General features: G+C 41.4%; 1 protein-coding gene across 2 annotated transcripts in view; it reads left to right on the top strand.

Annotated features, from left to right (window-relative positions):
- The window catches only part of LOC122541949 (serine-rich coiled-coil domain-containing protein 2), a 642,154-nt gene that overhangs the window by 255,418 nt on the left and 364,848 nt on the right, over positions 1-21,888 (top strand). For both annotated transcript variants that reach the window (XM_087982459.1, XM_087982460.1), the window contains one exon: positions 542-671. In XM_087982459.1, the coding sequence (XP_087838585.1) occupies positions 542-671 (130 nt within the window). The remainder of the gene's footprint in view (positions 1-541; positions 672-21,888) is intronic.

Below are 21,888 nucleotides of genomic sequence, written 5' to 3'. Positions count from 1 at the left end.
AATGCATAGCAATCACCAGATTATTTTAAGTGTCTGAGTCGGTGTTTGAAAAGAAGGAGTTCCCTAGTTATTCTAAGTTGGCTAAGAATGTCACTAAGATTTAACAACTTTGCCTTTCAAAATAATCCAATTTGTTTTGTGTTTGTGGCGGTGTCAATCTGTGCAACTGAAACACAACTATCTCACTTTGTTGTCGAGCACACACTAAATAAAATCCTTTGTAATGGTCCTGTCAGGCCTATTTTTTTGGAATCCAATATTACTTCAAGGTGGTCAGGTAATTTTAAACAAATAGCAATTGTAAATTCCTTTAGGCTATGCTCCTTTTCAAGCACAAGACAACATGACTTGACCAACTACAGAAAACATAAATGGTCAGGAAGGGACTCTTGAATATGCCTTCCTTTGTGATACATTAAATTTATGAAGAAGCTTTTAGATCAAGCCTGTGATGTTCTGTGAATTGTAATGGAAAATTGATGTAACAATAATATCAAAGGAAATATTATTCCTCATGTTTTTTTAATGACATCTTCTTCAGAGGCATGTGAAAGTATGGCTCATCTGGAACGATCAGAGAGAGGAACGAGGAGCCAAGGATTCTGGAGGAAAAGATATCCACGTTGGAATGGACAGGAGCAGTATCACCATGGCAACAGCGAAACACAAAGGTATGGTTTCCTATAAAGACAGTAAAAACATCTTGGAGGGACAAAGCTAGGTTTTCTTTTTGATACTTTTTTCTACGTTCAGTTAAAACTGAAATGCAAACAGAAAAACCCCATTAGAGAGGAAGGTAGTCACTGTTTGAAATAGAACTTGAGCTCAGCTCATGCAGTGCCATCTTGCTGTTTTGGTGTTGATTGTAAATTGTATGATCCAGTATTGAGTTTTTTGGAAAGTGAACAGAATCAAAGCCCATGTAAAAATTGGGGTCAGTGTGCTTTCCTACTTGTGTCATTTACAGATGTCCAGTTTCTTGTCAATTATTTTTAAAGTATGGGATGACTTCTCAGAATCAGCATCATGTTGTTAATGGCAGGATGGGAATTTGCATCAAGCATACATTCAATAAAAGATATTCACAAGGATACCATCAACTTATAACTGTTTCCATTCACTTGAAGGACTAAATGTAGTTGTTGGTTCATTTGGAGCAAAATGTTGACAGTACATTTGAGATTTATTTTTGTTGCACTATTTTTGAAAGCAAACAGTAATACAGTTGTCCTGCACTGTACATTGCAATTACTTCTTCTACATAGTGTTTTACACTGTTCTTCTAACCATTAGTTTGGCTGCAAGAACGATCCAAGGTGTCTGGTCTTCTGCATCTTTTACCTTTTATGTTCTCTGTGACAAAGGACTGGCCTTTTGTCGACATGTGCTCACAGCAACTGAATGACGGATCTGGTATGGGAACTAATAGGTGCAAACACAGTGTTCTGTAAATCTTTTAATTTGGCCTTTCATAATCTGTGAGGCAAAATCAAATAAGAGGCTATTTCACTTCTCCACATCTGAAATGCTGCAATCAGACTGCTTTAATACTTGTTTCTGTTTTCAGAAGGCAAAGTGTAATGGTGATGTCTAATCTGACGAGATGTATGCTGTGTTATTTGAACATAGACACAACCGGGGCCCTGAGAGGCATGTACGTTTGCATGCAGTTGCTTTTCTGCAGGTGTTTAAATTGAATTGCAATAGAAGGAGTCACGAATTGCTTGTCTGAGATGAAGTTTGACATGGAGGGTCACTCAGAGGCCCCTGAGGTCCTTCATCGAAAGTATGCTATAATGCTTTGAAGCACAATGTAATGAGGATCCAGCAAAGTTTTAGGAGTTTATATTTCTTGCAATGATTCTAATAAGGTAGCAGTTGAGAACACAGAAATGTTTGTTGTCACCATCTTCTTTGAAAAACATGTAACTCTTTGATAGTCTGAGACACACACACACCCCATGCACATGCTCACACTCACACTCACATACACACACATACACAAACATCCACACACATACACACACATACACACACATACACACACATACACAAACATACACACACACTCTCACTCTCACACGCGCGCACACACTCACACCCCCACGCACCCACACACATGCACACATACACTCTTACGTACACACACACGCGTACACACACACACGCGTGCCCACACACACGCGCACCCACACACACGCGCACCCACACACACGCGAGCACACACGTATACACACACACATGTACATACACGCGTGTACACACACACACACGCGTGCACATACACACACATGCACACACGTGCGCACGCGCGCACACACGTATATATATACACACACACACACACACACACACGCGTGCACGCACACACAAACACAGATGAGCTTTATGTTGCTTATATGTTGCCTTCCTATTTAACTTGAACAGTGAGAATTCTAAAAAAACTTCCTATTATGATCACAGTAGGTGACTGCATATTTCATTTTACATGCTACAATTTGGGGCATTTGTCTGCTCAAACCATGCGTTGATTTGTTTTGAAAAAGCATTTCATTTAACTTATTGACAAGTGTTCACAGAAGAGGAGGTGATTTTCAACTACTGCCATCCCTATTAACATTCACTTAAATAATTGTCAGCACTTACCACATTCTAAGACTTGACTTGCAGCTAGTATTTATTACTAATCCCATGGAAATTTGATATATTACCAGCAGTCATTTACACTCAAATATCAATGTAAAAAGGACTTTGAGACACAATTTTAAATTATATGAAGCTCAAACAGTAAAGTAGTTCAAGCTATTTCTAATTCTATAAAACTTATGTCTGCTTGACTGATAGCAAGTACATGCTTCCTTTATATATTTCATTCATAAATGTCAGCCAGAAGTTGCTTGCAATAAAGCTGTTAAATCATTCCAACATTGTACTGTAGGTAGTGCCATGTTTATATAAATAGCTAACTTAAACAAAAGAATTAGCTGGTATGTTTCTGATACTTACAAAGTTGCTTTGAGCAACAAGACCTGGCTTTCTTGTACCTTAATCATTCTCTGAAATAACCCTATATGCTGTATGTTATTCACAGAATCGTGAGAGTACATAGAACATTACAGCGCAGTACAGGCTTTTCGGCCCTCGATGTTCCGCCGCCCTGTCATACCAATCTGAAGCCCATCCCACCTGCACTATTCCATGTACATCCATATGCCTGTCCAATGACGACTTAAATGCACTTAAACTTGGCAAATCTACTACCGTTGCAGGCAAAGCATTCCATACCCTTACTACTCTCTGAGTAAAGAAACTACCTCTGACATCTGAATTATACCTGTCTCCCCTTACTTTAAGTTGTGTCCCCTCATATTTGCCATCCCCATACTTGGAAAAAGGCTCTCCCTGTCCACCCTATCTAACCCTCTGATTATCTTGTATGTCTCTATTAAGTCACCTTTCAACCTTCTTCTCTCTAACGAGAACAGCCTCAAGGCCCTCAGCCTTTCCTCGTAAGACATTCCTTCCATACCAGGCAACATCCTAGTAAATCTCCTCTGCACCCTTTCCAAAGCTTCCACATCCTTCTTATAATGCAGTGACCAGAACTGTATACAATTCGCTAAGTGTGGCCGTACCAAACCTTTCTACAGCTGCAGCATAACCTCCTGGTTCCGGCACTCAATCCCTCTATTAATAAAGGCCAAAACACTGTATGCCTTCTTAACAACCGTGTCAATCTGGGTGGCAACTTTCAGGGATCTGTGTACATGGACACCGAGATCTCTCTGCTCATCTGCTCTCCCAAGAATCTTACCATTAGCATTCCAATTACTCCGTCCAAAGTGTATCACCTCACACTTCTCCGCATTAAACTCCATTTGCCACCTCTCAGCCCAACTCTGCATCCTAGCTATGTCTCTCTGCAACCTACTACATCCTTCGTTACTATCCACAACTCCACCGACCTTAGTGTCGTCTGCAAATTTACTAACCCACCATTCTAAGCCCTCATCCAGGTCATTTATAAAAATGATGAACAGCAGTGAACCCAACACTGACCCTTGCAGTACGCTGCTATTAACTGGACACCAAGATGAACATGTTCCATCAACTACAACCCTCTGTTTTCTTTCAGCAAGCCAATTACTGATCCAAACTGCTATGTCTCCCACAATCCCATTCCTCCGCATTTTGTATAATAGCCTACTTTGGGGAACCTTATCGAACGCCTTGCTGAAATCCATATACACCACACCAACGGTTTACTCTCATCTACCTGTTTGGTCACTTTGTCAAAAACCTCAATAAGATTCATTAGGCATGACCTACCCTTCACAAAACCGTGCTGACTGTCCCTGATCAGATTATTCTTTTCTAGGTGGTTATAAATCCTATCTCTTATAAACTTTTCCAACACTTTACCAACAACTGAAGTGAAACTCACTGGTCTGTAATTACCAGGGTTGTCTCTACTACCCTTTTTGAACAAGGGAACATTTGCTATCCTCCAGCCCTCAGGCACTATTCCTGTAGACAATGATGATTTGAAGATCAATGCCAAAGGCTCGGCAATCTCTTCCCTTGCTTCCCAGAGGATCCTAGGATAGATCCCATCTGGCCCTCGGGATTTGTCTATTTTCACACTCTGCAGTATTTCTAATACCTCTTCCTTGTGAACCTCAATCTCTTCTAGTCTAGATGCAAGTATCTCTGTATCTTCCTCGCCAACATTTTCATTTTCCATAGTGAACACTGTCAAAAAATATTTATTTAGTGCTTCCCCTATCTCCTCTGACTCCACACACAACTTCCCACTATTATCCTTGATTGGCCCTAATTTAACTCTCATCATTCTTTTATTCCTGACATACCTATGGAAAGCCTTAGGGTTAACCCTGATCCTATCCGCCAACAACTTCTCATGTCTTCTCCTGGCTCTTCTGAGCTCTCTTTTTAGGTCTTTCCTGACTTCCTTGTAACCCTCAAGCGCCCTAACTGAGTTTTCACGTTTTTTCCTAACACAAGCCTTTGTCTTCTTCCTTACCAGGGATTCCACTTCCTTAGTAAACCACAGCTCACGCGTTCTATATCTTCCTCCCTGCCTGACAGCTACATACTTATCTAGGACACTCAGGAGCTTTTCCTTGAATAAACTCCACATTTTTAATGTGCTCATCCCCTGCAGTTTCCTTCCCCATTCTATGCTTCCTAAATCTTTCCTACTTGCATCATAATTCCCATTCCCCCAGCTGTAACTCTTGATTGGTGGAGTACACCTATCCCTTTCCATCACTAAAGTAAACCTGACAGAATTGTGATCGCTGTTTCCAAAGTGCTCACCTACTTCCAAATCTAACACCTGGCCAGGCTCGTTACCCAGTACTAAATCTAAAGTGGCTTCGCCCCTTGTAGGCCTGTCTACATACTGTGTTAGGAAGCCCTCCTGCGCACACTGGACAAAAACTGACCCATCTATAGTGCTCATACTGTAGTGATCCCAGTCAATATTTGGATAGTTGAAGTCCCCCATGACAACTACCCTGCCTCTCTCTCTCTCCTATCGAGAATCATCTTTGCTATCCTTTCCTCTATATCTCTGGGACTATTCGGAGGCCTATAGAAAACTTCCAGCATGGTGACTTCTCCTTTCCTGTTTCTAAGTAATATTCACATTAGACATAGACAAGGTGTTTCCCCTTGTAGGGCAATCTAGAACAAAAGGTCATAGTCTTAGAATACTGTAGCAGATTTAAAATACAGATGAGGAGAAAGAGGTCCCCGTGCTCTTATGGCACAGTCCAAGTGTCACTCCCTTTGGGCCAACAGATCAGGTTCAAATTTCACCTACCACAGGAATGTGTCATAACATGACCGAGCATATTGATTGAAACACTTATACAAATTTAATGGTAATAATATATTATGTTTTAGTTCTATATAAATGATGGACAATAATCTGGGTCACTGACCTGAAATGTTATCTCTTTTTCTCTGATCAGATTCTGCTGACCTGCCAAATATTTCCAGAACTTGCTGTTGTTATTTCAAATTTCCTGCAACCACAGTATTTTGTTGTAGTATTAATTAATAATTGACTTTAGCCCCTATAAATGGACACAGACTGAAATGGTAGTTCTTGCTTTATGAAATACTTGTGTCATTCTAAATACAGCCCGAGAAAAATGTGTAATATAGGCTCAGTTTTTAGCCTTTAGCACCTGGCTTTTCAGATATAAGACATGGCTGTAAACTAAAAGCTGCTCATGTGTTGCCATTGCAGTGAATCATGCAGGATGATGTCATTTAACTCTTTCTCTTTTTCAGGAATTTCCCTTAATTTCAGATTTTCAAATTTTGCTTAAACTATGCATTGGTCCCGGCAGCAGATACTTAGTGAGGTGAAGCATTCCATTGCTCAACACTTTGCATCTGAGGACGTTTTTCCAGATTTACTCTATCACGCCACTTCATAATTGTCAAAATCTCTGTTATATGATGGAGACGTTGGTTCAACTGGGCCTGTACTCATTGGTGAAGAACAAGAGGGAATCTCATTGATAGCTCCAGAGCAAGGGGTTAGAGTCTCGGGATATGTAGCAGATCATCTCAGATTGAGAGGAGCGGAATTATTTTCACTCAGGCTGTGCTGAGCCTGTCGAATGCTCGACCACAGAAGGCATAGAACATAGAACATAGAAGAATACAGCGCAGTACAGGCCCTTGGGCCCTCGATGTTGCGCCGATCCAAGCCCACCTAAACTACACTAACCCACTATCCTCCATATACCTATCCAATGCCCTCTTAAATGCCCATAAAGAGGGAGAGTCCACCACTGTTACTGGCAGGGCATTCCATGAACTAACGACTCGCTGAGTGAAGAACCTACCCCTAACATCAGTCCTATATCTACCCCCCCTTAATTTAAAGCTATGCCCCCTTGTAATACCCGACTCAATACGCGGGAAAAGGTTCATACTGTCGACCCTATCTAACCCCCTAATCATCTTGTACACCTCAATCAAGTCACCCCTAAACCTTCTTTTCTCTAGTGAAAACAGCCCCAAGTGCCTCAGTCTTTCCTCATACGATTTTCCTTCCATACCAGGCAACATCCTGGTAAACCTCCTCTGCACCCGTTCCAATGCCTCCACATCCTTCCTATAGTATGGCGACCAAAACTGTACACAATATTCCAGATGCGGCCGTACCAGAGTCTTATACAACTGCATCATGACCTCAGGACTCCGGAACTCAATTCCTCTACCAATAAAAGCCAGTACGCCATATGCCTTCCTCACCGCACTATTTACCTGGGTGGCAACTTTCAGAGATCTGTGTACATGGACACCAAGATCCCTCTGCTCATCCACACTACCAAGTATCCGACCATTAGCCCAGTACCCCATCTTTTTGTTATTCTTCCCAAAGTGAATCACCTCGCACTTAGCTACATTGAATTCCATCTGCCACCTTTCTGCCCAGCTCTGCAGCTTCTCTATATCCTGCTGTAACCTGCCACATGCTTCCTCACTGTCAACAACTCCTCCGACTTTCGTATCATCCGCAAACTTGCTCACCCAACCTTCTAACCCCTCTTCCAGGTCATTTATAAAAATGACAAACAGCAATGGTCCCAAAACAGATCCTTGCGGAACACCGCTAGTGACGGCACTCCATGAAGAAACTTTGCCATCAACTACTACCCTCTGTCTTCTTCCATCCAGCCAATTTCTAATCCAAACCTCCAACTCACCCTCAATGCCATATCTCCGTATTTTCTGCAGTAGCCTACCATGGGGAACCTTATCAAACGCCTTACTAAAATCCATATATACCACATCTACCGCTTTCCCCTCATCAACCTCCTTCGTCACCTTTTCAAAGAATTCAATAAGGTTTGTGAGGCACGACTTGCCCTTCACAAAACCATGCTGACTATCCTTGATCACATTATTCCTATCCAGATGTGCATAAATCCTATCCCTTACAATTCTCTCTAAGACTTTGCCCACAACAGAAGTGAGACTCACCGGCCTATAGTTACTAGGGCTATCCCTACTCCCCTTTTTGAACAAGGGAACCACATTTGCTATTCTCCAGTCTTCTGGGACTACTCCTGTAGACAAAGAGGACATAAAAATCAAGGCCAATGGCTCTGCAATCTCCTCCCTTGCTTCCCAGAGAATCCTAGGATAAATGCCATCAGGCCCAGGGGACTTATCTATTTTCACCTTTTCCAGGATTTCCAACACCTCTTCTCTACATACCTCAAAGCCATCCATTCTACTTATTTGTTCCTCAGTATTCTCATCGACAACAATGCCCTGTTCCTGAGTGAATACTGAAGAAAAGTATTCATTCAGTGTCTCCCCAATCTCTTCCGCCTCCACACGCAACTTCCCCCTACTATCCTTGACTGGACCTATTCCTACCCTAGTCATTCTTTTATTCCTAACATACCTATAGAAAGCCTTAGGGTTTTCCCTAATCCTATCTACTAAGGACCTTTCATGTCCCCTCCTTGCTGCTTTTAGCTCTCTCTTCAGGTCCTTCCTGGCTACCCTATAACTCTCAATCGCCCCAATTGAACCTTCACGTCTCATCTTGAGATAGGCCGCCCTCTTCCATTTAACAAGGGATTCCAATTCCTTATTAAACCACGGCTCCCTCGCACGACCCTTTCCTTCCTGCCTGACAGGTACATAATTATCAAGGACACTCAATAGTTGCCCCTTGAACAAGTTCCACATATCATTTACACTCTTGCCTTGGAGTCTACTTTTCCAAGCCACACATCCTAAGTCATGCCTCACCGCATCATAATTTCCCTTACCCCAGCTATAATTCTTGCCCTGTAGTACACACTTATCCCTCTCCATCACGAGTGTAAAAATCACCGAATTATGGTCACTATCCCCAAAGTGCTCACCTACCTCTAATTCTAACACCTGGCCTGGTTCGTTACCCAGAACCAAATCCAGTATGGCCTCACCTCTTGTTGGCCTGTCTACATATTGTGTCAGGAAACTCTCCTGCACACATTGAACAAACACTGACCCATCTAACGAACTTGAGCTATAGCTTTCCCAATCAATATCAGGAAAGTTAAAGTCCCCCATAACAACCACCCTATTACTGTCACTCATCTCCTGAATCACCTTCCCAATCCTTTCTTCAATGATTCTAGGACTATTAGGAGGCCTGTAAAAGACTCCTAACAGGGTGACCTCACCTTTCCTATTCCTAACCTCAGCCCAAACCACCTCAGATGGCAAGTCCTCATCCATCGTCCTTTCCACCGCTGTAATACTATCTTTGACAAGCAATGCCACACCTCCCCCTCTTTTACCCCCACCTCTGACCCTACTAAAACATTTAAATCCCGGAACCTGCAACAGCCAATCCTGTCCCTGTTCTAGCCATGTCTCCGTAATAGCCACAACATCGAAGTCCCAGGTACCAACCAACGCTGCAAGTTCACCTACCTTATTTCGTATACTTCTTGCATTGAAGTATACACACTTCAAGCCACTTCAAGCAGTGGAAGTCAAGTCACTGAATGTACACCTCAATGGGTAGTGTAATACAAGCTATGTTCTTCCTAAAGTCATCACAAAAGTTAAATATTTTAAGTACACAAACCTTCCCAATTTGCCTGTCTATTTGACCAAGGTTGACAGAAGGTAAAGTTTCTGTACTTAACAGGAATCATTACTCATTACAAATAAATAGAATCTAGCTACGGGTAAAGAATTATGAACCATTGGCATGTAGGTCTAATAGTTAAAATTCTATTAAATATTATTGAAGACCCCTCATAGATGTCCCCTCTTCAAACACACAGTCAGGAAAAAAGCAATGCATGTAATGGGCAGAGGGCAAGACTGTTGAGTGGAATGTGTTCATACGATGCACTGATATGGTCCCTTTGGATTATCAGGACATGCTATTCTTTAGTTCTTCTTCTGCAGATACTTACACTTGCAGAAGGCACTGGGAGGCTGGTTCACACTTAAAAAAAATCTCTACCTTAGTGGTTAAGAGCTACACCTTACAGCAACTGCTGGGGGAAAGAAAGGTGGCTTTCACCAGTCTTAAGGTGGTTTTTACTGCAGAGAAAAGAGCACCTTTGCCCCTTGCTAATGCTCAACATTGTCTCTCTGTCTTTAAAAACACTCGTTTATCTATGAGTGAGATCAGTTTTAACAGTCAGATATGTCACATATTTATATTAAGATTTATGGATACTTCCATTCCAAATGTCGGACTGGTGATTATTTGTCATAAAACTGTAACATATTGTGAGAGGTTGTCTGATTGTTGTGCTATAAGCACGTGACTAACATTTTAATTTTAGTTTTTTGCCTGATAAAGATGACACAGCTTTGTTATGGAGGTGACATTATTTTATCGACATAATTTTATGTTGCATCTGCAGTCCTGGAGCTTTAATCTGTCCTGAGTATTATGTACACAAACTTTTCTGATTTGCACCACTTTAAAAGGATTTCAACTTATTTTTTTAAATCTCTGTCTGAATGTTTGTAATTCAACAGAGATACCATTTCAATGGCTCTGAAAAGAATTCACTTTAAAGTATTCATTATCTGTGCTTGAAGGCTTCTCCTCCTTCCTGTAATTGCATCGGCTTAACTTGGTTAGAGCTGAGTCGAGAGTGTGGTGCTTGAAAAGTACAGCAGGTCAGGCAGCATCTGAGGACCAGGAGAATCAACGTTTCAGGCAAGAGCCCTTCATCAGGAATGAGGCCTTTTCCAGCACCCCACGCTCGACTCTGATCTCCAGCATCTACAGTCCTCACTTTCTCCTGGTAAGAGCTGAACTAGCTGCTTAACAAGAGAGGGTCCTTGCATTCAACAGTTATGGAAAAAAACCCACCATAGACTTTAATGGCCTTGTTCTGTGTCATGATTTTCTAGGACTGAAGAGCAAGAGTAGTCCATATGGTGCTTTGAATCTGCATTCAATAAGATTGTGGCTGATCTAGTTGTATTGTCAGCTGTACATTCCTTAATGCACACTGTAGCTCTTGGATTCCCTTATCCATCAAAAGTGCATCTAACTTAGCCTTGAATAAATTTAAAGACCCATTCTCTACTACCTTCAGGAAGAGAATTGATGACTCTTTGTGAGTAAAAAATACTCAGCATCTCTGTTTTAAAATGGAGATCTCTTATTCTTAAAACAAATGGCTTCGCTTTAGTTTGCCCCACAAGAGGAAATGTCTTCCTGGTATCCACCTTTTCCAATCCACTCAAAACCTGATATATTTCAAAGTTTCTTTCTTTTCTGTAATATGTTAGTGAATAGAATTTTAAGCACATTTTCTCTATCTGGCCCAGGCTTGTCCCATTCAGATACAATGCAACCTCTGGACATCAATTACTCCTTTCCTTGTTGCCCTTTCCATTCCATCACAGTTTCCTGGAAATAGTCAAAAAGGACTTCAGGCCAATTTAGAAAAGCTGTAAAATATTTTTCTGACTGTGAAAGGCAATCAACCAGTCTCCAGGTGGTCGCAGTTAATGTGCATATTGTCCCAATTTTGCATCGACTATCATCTGTAACTGGAGATACACTCCCCTCCAGAATACATCAGATTTTTCTTTGAGCTTCAGCAAACTTATATACTAACTTCCCATTTTGTGTTTTCTTTCTAAGGGTTTATAAGTTTTGCTGATTATAGTCGCAGTGCATTTAGATGATGTACTCTTTCTTGTACTTAGTCATAGAGGTCTGTGGCACAGAAAAAGGCCCATTGACTCTGAATCAGTCAAAAGCAAGCACCTATCTATTCTAACCTCATTTTCCAGCACTTGATACATAACCTTAATAACCTAAGTGCACGTCTAAATACTAAAGTATTTTGAGGGTTTCTGTCTCTACCTCCCTTGTAGGCAGTGAATTCCAGATTCCCACCAAAATCTCAGGTGAAAATCAGGGGGAGTTGCATTACTAGTTAGAGAGATTTTCACGGCTGAATTGAGGGAGGATACCCAGGAGGAATCTTGCAGTGAGGCATTATGGGTGGAGCTCAGGAATAGGATGGGTGCAATCATAATGCTGGGATTGTACTAGAGACCTCCCAGCTGCCAGTGGGAGATAGAGGAAGAGATATATATTCACCGTCTGGAAGGATGTGAAAATAACACAGTTGTTGTCTGGGTGATTTTGACTTCCCCCAGATTGACTGGGGGCTAGGGGTTTGGATGGGAAGCACAGGTGCACTCCAGGATAAAGGAGGGAAGTTAAATGTAGAGCTCGAGGAGATGGGTGAGATCCTTAATGAGTACTTTGCATTGGTATTCACCAAAGAGAGAGATGTACGGAGTGTTGAGGTTAGGGACAAATGTGTGAATACTCTCGGGCAGGTCAAAGTAATGAAGAAGGAAGTGTTGTGTGTCTTGAAATATATTAAGGTAGACAAGTCCCCAAGGCTAGATGGGATGTATCCCAGGATACAGTGGACAGCAAGGGAGGAAATAACCAGAGCCGTAACATAACTTTGCATCTTTGGCCTCAGGCGAGGTTCCAGAGGACTGAAGAATAGCCAATGTTTCTTCGATTAAGAAGGAAACCGAGATAATCCAGTAATTATAGGCTTGTGAGCCTGACTCCAGTTTTAGGGAATCTGTTGGAGAAGATACTGAGAAGCAGGACTTATTCACATTTGGGAGTGAATGGATTTGTTAGTGATAGGCAGTATGGGATTGTTCAAGGAAGTTCATGTCTCACCAACTTGATCAAGCTTTTTGAGGAGGTGAGAAGAATGATTGAGGTAAATGGTATGAATGTTCTCTATGGACTGTAGTAAGACATTTGATAAAGTGTCTCATGGTAAGCTGGTACAAAAGGTAGTGTCTCATGGAATCTGGGGTGAGCTGGCTAGATGGATACAAAACTGACTTGGTCATAGAAGACAGGAAGTATCAGTGGAGTGGGTGCTTTTTGGAATGGAGTTTAATAACTAGTGGTGTACTGCAGGGATCATTGATGGGACCTTTGTTGTTTTTTATATATATATAAATGGTCTGGAGGAAAGTGTAGGTGGTCTGATTAGTAAGTTTGTGGCTGACACCAAAATTGGCAATGTTGCAGATAGCGAGGAGGAGGATTGTTAAACAATACAGCAGGATATAGATAGATTGCAGATTTGGGCAGAGAAATAGCAGGTGGAGTTTAATCCAGACAGATGCAAGGTAATGCATTTTGTAAGATCAAATTCAGGTGCGAATTATACGATAAATGGCAGGACCCTTAGGAACACTGACATACTGAGGGATCTGGGCGTACAGTTCCAAGGATCCCTGAAAGAAGCAGCACAGGTGAATCAGGTGGACAAGAAGGCTTATAACATGCTTGTTTTCATCAGCTAGAGCATTGAATATTAAAGTTGGCAAAGTTTGTTTCAGCTCGATAAAACTTTAGTTGGGCCACATTTGAAATATTGCATGACGTTCTGGTTGCCACATTACCAGAAGGACGTGAATACTTTGGAGAGGATGCAGGGAAGGTTTACCAGGATGTTGCCTGACCAGGGTTTTAGTTATGAGGAGAGGTTGGATAAACTCAGGTGGTTTTCACTGGAATGATGGATGCTGATAGAGGTCTACAAAATTATGAGAGGTGTAAATAGGGTGGATAGTCAGAGGCTTTTCTCAGGGTGGAAAGATTGACTACAAGATGGCGTAGGTTCAAGGTGAAAGGGGAAACGTTTTCACACAGCGGGTGGTGGGTGCCTGGAAGCAGGCACTTTAGCAATGTTTAGAGGGTGTCTTGACAGACACGTACTGAAGGTGAATAGAGGGATAGAAACTGCATATGGGTAATAAGTAACATGTCTAAATAAGGATTGGGAATCAGCGCAAGCTTGGTGGGCCGAAGGACCGGTTCCTGTGCTGTGCTATGTTGTATATTGTGTTAATCCCTCTGTGCCACTTATAATTTTATACATCTAAAGGAAGTATAACAGGACCTTAGGAACTGAATACTGGATACCAGAGCTAGATATCAGAGTCTTAAGGAATTCTTAGATACTTTAAAAGCTATAAATGTTTGAGATTAAACTATTCCTCATTGCACTCACTTTACTTGCAGTGTTTTAATAGCGTTCCACCCTGGAACACTCATTACAACACTGAGTTTTGGACTCAGTCAGTTAATGCACCATGTGGTGTAGTAATGGCCCATAAAGATAAGTAAGGTTACAGGATCACTTGCTGTTTTGGGAGAAAAATTAAGCATTAAACAACTCTCAGATACCGATTATTTATTTCCTGATATTTAAATACAAAAGCTCCACATTTCATACGGTTTATCGTTGCATGTATAATGACATGGAATTGCTCCATAAATTTTCTTACCAAGTTGATGTAACTTTGAAATACTTTAATTTTGAATTAAAGTTGTTACAATTTAGATACTGCAGAATAATTATCTATTAGAAAATTTCTCAATTAAAAGTGAAACTTTTATTTTACCTTTGCGGAATTTACGAAAAGTTTAAGTATTGGTTAATTAAAAGCTTTTGATACTGAGGTAATATGCATAACATGTAAGGCTTTCCTAAATTATATGCTGAAAACCTGGGGTGGGGATTGAACCCTGGCTTTTTGACTAAGAGTCGAAAGTGCAGCTATGGTCACACACTATGGCTGTTCAGGATAATGCATGTTCTCTGGTGTACGGTGCCAAAAGCGATGAAGTACTATTCATACAAATATCTTCTGGCTGGTGCTTGTGACCCATAGGTGTTCTCTTAATCTGTTCAGATATTTGGTTGTTGAATGTGAAGTGTGTAACACTCCAAAGTCACATTTTGTTTAAAATGCGAACAGACTTCAAAGGAGGAGGGAGGACAGATATATGATTCTGGGTCTGGATCTGGAACCTGACACATACAATGAGACCCCTGAGTTTGGATCACCTTGGAATATACACAGTGCTCCAATTGCTTGAATTTCCCACAGTTTGTATATGAGAACTGAGTGACTTTACTCGAGCAAAACCTGTCATAATTTTGAACAATCTATTAAATCTCTTTCTAACCTTCTCCGCTGACTGCAGAACAACTCCAGCATCTTCAGTGTCTCCACAGAACTATGCTCCCTCATCCTCAAACCTTATCCTTAGTACATTTCAGTATATATCTATATCCTCTCCAAAGCCTTACCAACCTTACTGAAATGTGATGCCCGATTGCCTGGCCCAGCTTAGACTAGGCAGTGTTTTATTAAGGCTTTGCATTACTTCCTTGCTATGTCCTGTTTTGTATCCCCTTGGCTAGTTTATGGCTTATCTAGTCCTCTAAAATAACGGATTGCAAGCTTAAATTATGCGCATTGTTCTAGATTAACTTAAAAAATTGTGGCACAGATGACTTTAATGTAAATATCCAGCTTCTGGCAATTTGAATTGGCTGTTATCTCATTTTTTAAAGTTCTGGATTTGTGTAAAAGTTTGTAGCTCATGTGCCAGTTGTCGTGGTGATGTCTAAGTGACATCTTCAGTGGTTTGGACCCTCTTGTGAAGTGCTGCTGTACTGTATCTTCTGGACTTTATTTGGTTCCGTTCCTGCTGCTTCCGGTTGCTGTTTCTGGTGGTTTGTTGTCATGGCCGGTATATTGGGTCGAGGTCAATGTGCTTGTTGATACAGTTCGTGGATGAGTGCCATGCTTCTAGGAATTCTCTGGCTGTCTTCTGTTTGGCTTGTCCTATGATCGTTGTGTTGGCCCCTTAAAATTTGTGGTTCTTTTCATCTGTGTGTATGGCTGCTAGGAACAGCTGGTCGTGGTGTTTAGTCAGTATGTGTGGTTTTGATGGGAGTTGATTGTTGGTTTCCTCCTTGCTCGTAAATCTGATCCCTGTGAGTATGGTGTTGATGATCCAGTGTATGTTCTCAATTTCTGTTCTCTTCATGATAACAAAAGTGTCGTCTACGTATCTGATCCAGAGTTTGGGTTGGATTTGTGGTAGGGCTGTTTCTTCCAATCTTTGCATCACTGCTTCTGCTATGCGCTCAGAGATGGTGTCCCATCGATCTGTTCATATGTTTGGTTGTTGAATGTGATGTGTGTCATCAAGCACAGGTCTAGTAGTTTGAGTATGCAATCCTTGTTGATCGGTTCCCCGTTGTGTTGTCTGTTCTGTTTGTCCTGGAGATTAGATATTGTCTCTGTGGCTAGAGTTTTGTCAGCTTAAATGGACAGTGCAGTTACATCAAATGAGACCATTGTTTCGTCCTTGTCTTGTTTATGTTTTTGATGTTGTCTAAGAATTCCTGTGATGATTGTCATGGATGGGGAACTTATCAACAAGGACAAACATATGAACAGACCAATGGGACACCTAAGAGCTCACCCATCTCGAGCGCATAGCTGCAGTAGGACCCTTTCCTACAAGGACTACTACACACTGTAGCACTCCCGACCTACGAAGAGAAGAACATCTCTACTGAGTCTTTGCCAAGGATGGATATCCCTGCAACTTCATCCGCAGATGCCTAACAGACACACATCATGACGAGGACATACCACGATCTGACTCACTAGCCACGCTACCTTACATAAAAAATATCTTGGAACTGACAGCCAGACTTCTTCGACCATTCGGATTCATGACAGCCCATAAACCGACAGCTACGTTCAGACAACAACTCACCAGGACAGAACACTCTATACCCATCATGTGCAAGACTGATGTAATTTACAAGATTCCGTTCGAAGACTGCATGAAACACTACATCAAGCAAACAGGCAGACAACTAGCAATCTGCATCCACGAATTCCAACTGGCCCCTAAACACCACGACCAGTTGTCCTATACACACAAATTCTAAGGGGCCAACACACGATCATAGCACAAGCCAAACAGAGGAAGTCAGAGAATTTCTAGTAGCATGGCACTCATCCACAAAATGTGTCAACAAACACATTGACCTTGACCCACTACACTGCCACGACAGTGGACAACTAGAACCGGCAACGGAAGCAGCAGGAATGGAATCAAATAAATTTCAGAAGACACTGTACATCATGCACTTCACAGGAGGTGAAGATGTCACCCAGACAGGGTATGAAATGTCCACAAATCAACTTCCCAGCTTGGCAAACCTACCCACAACCATGACATTTTTTAAAGTTTTGACTTGAGAGCAGAAGAGCAATCAGTTGCCTAACATTTATACATCTTTCAATTGTAAATATTCAGCGAAGTTTATTTTCTTTTTGAACTTAAGGCAGTTTTGCTCTGCTTTCCTCAGTACTGAATGTGCTTCTCCAATGTATCTTATCTGCAGGGAATAATTTTCATGGCTTTGAAGATGCATTTGAGCTGCATTCTTTTAGAAAACGCAGGATCATTTCAGCTCATTGCACCTTTTAACTGATAGCAAATTTTATGCATAGCATTCTAAGCATGTTCTGCAAGTCAGGATCCATGATAATTCTGAGCAACCATGCATGTAATTAACCCACCTCTCTTTAATACTCCATAGAGAATGGAGGCAGCAAGGGCAAAGCTTTGCTGTATTCTTTCACAATTGAGTACAAAAGCCCCGGCTTGAAAATCCTGTCTGCTTTATGTTTTCAGATAATTGTTTTTTCTCTTAGTGATCTTCAATATGCATCAAATATGTACATGATATTTAATGAGAAGGTTATGCAGAACTCTCTCACATTGGATAAATAGGGGCAACTCAGCATGATGTTGTCAAATTATATAGTTATTTTAATTCAGTTGTGACACTGAAACATGAATGATTTTATAAATATTAAACCATGGATTTAGAATATCATTTTATATTCTGATGTAGGTTTCTTTAATGATTTTTTTCTAAACTATTTAGGTCTATTTCAGATGCATGTACCTGATGATCTCCTATGTGGGTGATTAACATGTAGCAAAGCCTATTGATGCTGCGTGATGACATAACCTCATGTTGCTGGATTTTATTTTGTAACTGGTAATAGCATTTACTGCTTTCATTTCATCAAACTGTGTGCCAAGTTGACTGAGGGATTAACATTTGAAGGAAGACCAAAGTCAAGTGATGAGTGTGGAAAATTTGCTTAATGCATTTGTCTGATATTATTACACTTGTTATTTTAATGGAACAGTAACTTATTTTGTTTTAGGTAGTTTAATATCTGTTAAAATAGCAAGGAAACACACAAAAACTAGACTTAGAATCAGCCATTCATTGAAATGTATGAGTTACACACCATCCCTGATATTCATATATCAAATTGATCTTTTTTGTGGTAGGCAGTGGTTTGGCAGATCATATCAAACAGCACAATTCATTCAGCTGTTCACAAAAAAGCTGTGTATGACCACATTCAACCAATTTGTGCTGACAAAACTCAGACAATAATGACTAATGTTAAATATGACCTTGCAATTGGTTAACACTTGCTGAACAATTGTGAGTGTGCTATAAATTTTGCTAGTAACTAATTTAAGATGATTAGTAGGGCTAGCAATGTGGCTCACTTACACTTGCAAGAAGCTACATATGTTCATGAGGGATCTATCGTTTTCAGGAAGAAGGAACATTTTAAGGCATAACGTCTTTCTTAACTGTGAAAGCACGGGGACAGTAGTTTGCTGGTGCATTCTCATGGCAACAGAACAAAATCCACTTGCCAGCTGATCAGCATCCTGTTGTCATTGCACTATAACTTGTTATTCCTTTTGAACTTTGACATTCTTGTGTCCATCCTAATGAGTGCAAGATGAAAAGCTTTGACAGCATATCTCTTCAGCATTTCTCAAGTTCTGTTCGACCAAGTGACTATTTATACTCAGTTATTTAGGATAATTGGCTAATGAACCAGGACTGTGGTTGGGGTTTTTGATGTAGAATTTGTTCTGATTTGGAATGCATTGCCTGAGAGGGAAGTAGATTCATTAGTAATCTTCATAAGCGTATGCAGTAAATACCAGAAAAGGAAAAAGAAATGTCAAGGCTAAGGGCAGAGAACAGGAAAGGGGGACTCATTAGATAGCCCTTTCAAAGCACGACAGCCAAGATAGGTTGAATTAGTTCCTCCAGTCCTGTATAATTCCAGCTCTGTAATGTATCTTTCATTACCACTGCTTTATAGGTCATGAAGTGTATCCAACCTACTGTAACAGGTATATAATATATTATTTGGCAGCTATGTCATAGCAATTTCTTTTTGTACTGATTTGCCATGCCTGCCTACAAAGGTCACTACTCATCTGTAAGTTTCACTTTTAGTCAAAACCCAATAAAATAGTTTGGGCAATAAATCTCTCTCATGTTTACACAGCGATGCCTCACGGAACAGAGTTTACAGCCTAAAGATATATCTCCTCATAAAATGGTAAATAGCCAAGTGTGCAACATTGTTAATGATCGTATCATCAAAATGACATGCGTATCATGTCACTAAGTTTTAGTCATGTTAACATTGCAACAATTGGAGTAATGGTGTCAAATCTCAGGAATTCTGAAATGACATTGTAGATAGTGTTGTGTGTGCTAACATTTAACATCAGACTGACATTCCTTTGTTCATTATCTTGGTGGCAGCTTATCCTATTCAGGTTTTTGGAAAGTGGCCTTTACTTTCTGCTGATCATCCATGCTGTCTTAGTTGGTTAGTTGCAGCCAAACCTCCTGCTCACATTTAAGTCCTATGAACATTGTATGTGCTTTGTGGATGAGTGAGTGCACGTTTCATCACTCGCACATAGATTAGGTAGCCTCAGTCAGTTGTTTGGTAGCTGTCTTAACTTAGAGACTCTTAAATGTGGTCATGGGCTTCTGTGGGTTTCAGAATGAACATCCATCTCATTAAAAGCTTGTCAAATAAAAAGATGTGCAAGAATGAAGGAGAACAGATGACAGCAAATGTGATTATTATCCAGTAGGAAGGACGGTGTGTGTTGACCATGGAAATAAATCAATAATAGCAGGGATTGCGAATGACATGCCTTTTTCACCTTGGTAGCAGCCGTATTCCGAGAGTCATGAATGAATGAGTTCAGCAGGAGGTGCTGAGGAGAGTAGTTGTGCAGTTACTCAGAATTAAACTTGGATTGTTCTGCCTAACATCTCCCGGGAACTATTCAAGAAAGTAAGCCAGAATTGTCTGAAGCTTTTATCTCTGAATACCACAGACATTTTTGGAGGGTGTCGGGAAGCAGGGGAATTGTCCGCCAGAAAATCAATCTTATTGGGCAATTCTCAAAGTTGGTACATTGGGATATCTGAAGGTCCTGTCACGTAACTCTGTATGCTCAGTGTCCAATTACCCACAGCCGAGGAGATCTGGGCCAATGCCAACTGTGACTCTCCTAACCTGGCAGTGGATTCAGAGTGCTGGATTTTACCAAAAACCAGATAGGTGTCAGTTTTGGTGAGTTTGATGGAAGGTTTCTCTCCACAAGCCCTAGTGGATTTTCACGTCATTCTCCACAACTTGCCCCTCTCGCGCTATTCTACCTCTCACCAAAGGCAGAAATACCTCACCACCATTAGGTCCTCCTGGGATTAGATTAGATTCCCTACAGTGTGGAAACAGGCCCTTCGGCCCAACAAGTCCACACCAGCCCTCCGAAGGGTAACCCACGCAGACCCATTTCCATCTGACTAATGCACCGAACACTATGGGCAATTTAGCATGGCCAATTCACCTAACCATCATATCTTTGGACTGTGGGAGGAAACCGGAGCACCTGGAGGAAACCCACGCAGACACGGGGAGAATGTGCAAACTCCACGCAGACAGTCGCCTGAGGCTGGAATCGAACCTGGGTCCCTGGCGCTGTGAGGCAGCAGTGCTAACCACTGAGCCACCATGCCACCCCTGGTGGGAAGATTCAAGAGGAAGCTGGATGTTGTCCTTGTGGCTAGATTCAAGAGGAAGCTGGATGTTGTCCTTGTGGCTAAAGGGATCAAGGTGTATGGGGAGAAAGCAGAAAGGGGATCCTGAGATTGCATGATCAGCCATGATCATATTGGATGGTGGTACAGGCTCGAAGGCCTAATGGCCTATTCCTGCATCTATGTTTCTATGTAAAGCAACTCACTTGACTAGCACCACATTCATAGTCCCTTGACGACTTATGCACAGTAGTAGCAGCATTGTGTAATATCTACAAAATGCACTGCAGAAACTCATTCTGGCTCCTTGGACAGTACCTTCCAATCGCACATCCACATCTGTCTAGAAGGAAAAGAGCAGCAGATACATGGGAACACCACCCCTTGCAAGTTCCTCTCCAAAGCCACTCCCCATCCTGACTTGGAAATATAACGCCGTTCCTTCAAGGTCACTGGATCAAACACCTGCAGCTCCCTGCCCAACAACATAGCGAGTCTATCTACACCCAGTGGACTGCAGCAGTTCAAGAAAGCAGCTTACCACCACATTCACAAAGGCAACTAGCACTGAGCAATAAATGCTGGCCCAGCCAGCGACCCCTACAACCTATGACTGAATGAATAAAATAAAATCTACGGTTAACCTTTAATTATGGCAAGTTCAATATTGAGAAATAAGATCTGCCATTAGATTGCAAAGGGACTGAACAGGTAATGTATCTTTCTGCTAAGAATGTCACCAGTATACCAGCAACAGTACATCAACACACGCCTAAAGTCTACCACCTGCTGACGGTAACAGAACAGGTGGGTATGTTATCACAACACTGCCAGGAAACAGATTCGCTCCATCTCTAAAGCATCACTTGTAGATTGGTATTTACTCAATTTGCTCTCAAGTGCTATTTCAAACAAGCCAAGTGCTGCTTCAGCACAACAGTGCGGAACCAACAAAAGGATATGCCAAACAAGGAGGCACATATGAAAAGGGAGCTTGATATCCTGTACTGATAAT

The sequence above is a fragment of the Chiloscyllium plagiosum genome, unplaced genomic scaffold (assembly GCF_037043375.1).
Source record: "Chiloscyllium plagiosum isolate Xiang-an unplaced genomic scaffold, Cpla_swu_hap1 HiC_scaffold_43, whole genome shotgun sequence".
Lineage (NCBI taxonomy): Eukaryota > Metazoa > Chordata > Chondrichthyes > Orectolobiformes > Hemiscylliidae > Chiloscyllium > Chiloscyllium plagiosum.
This window is presented reverse-complemented; position numbering and strand designations above follow the sequence as displayed.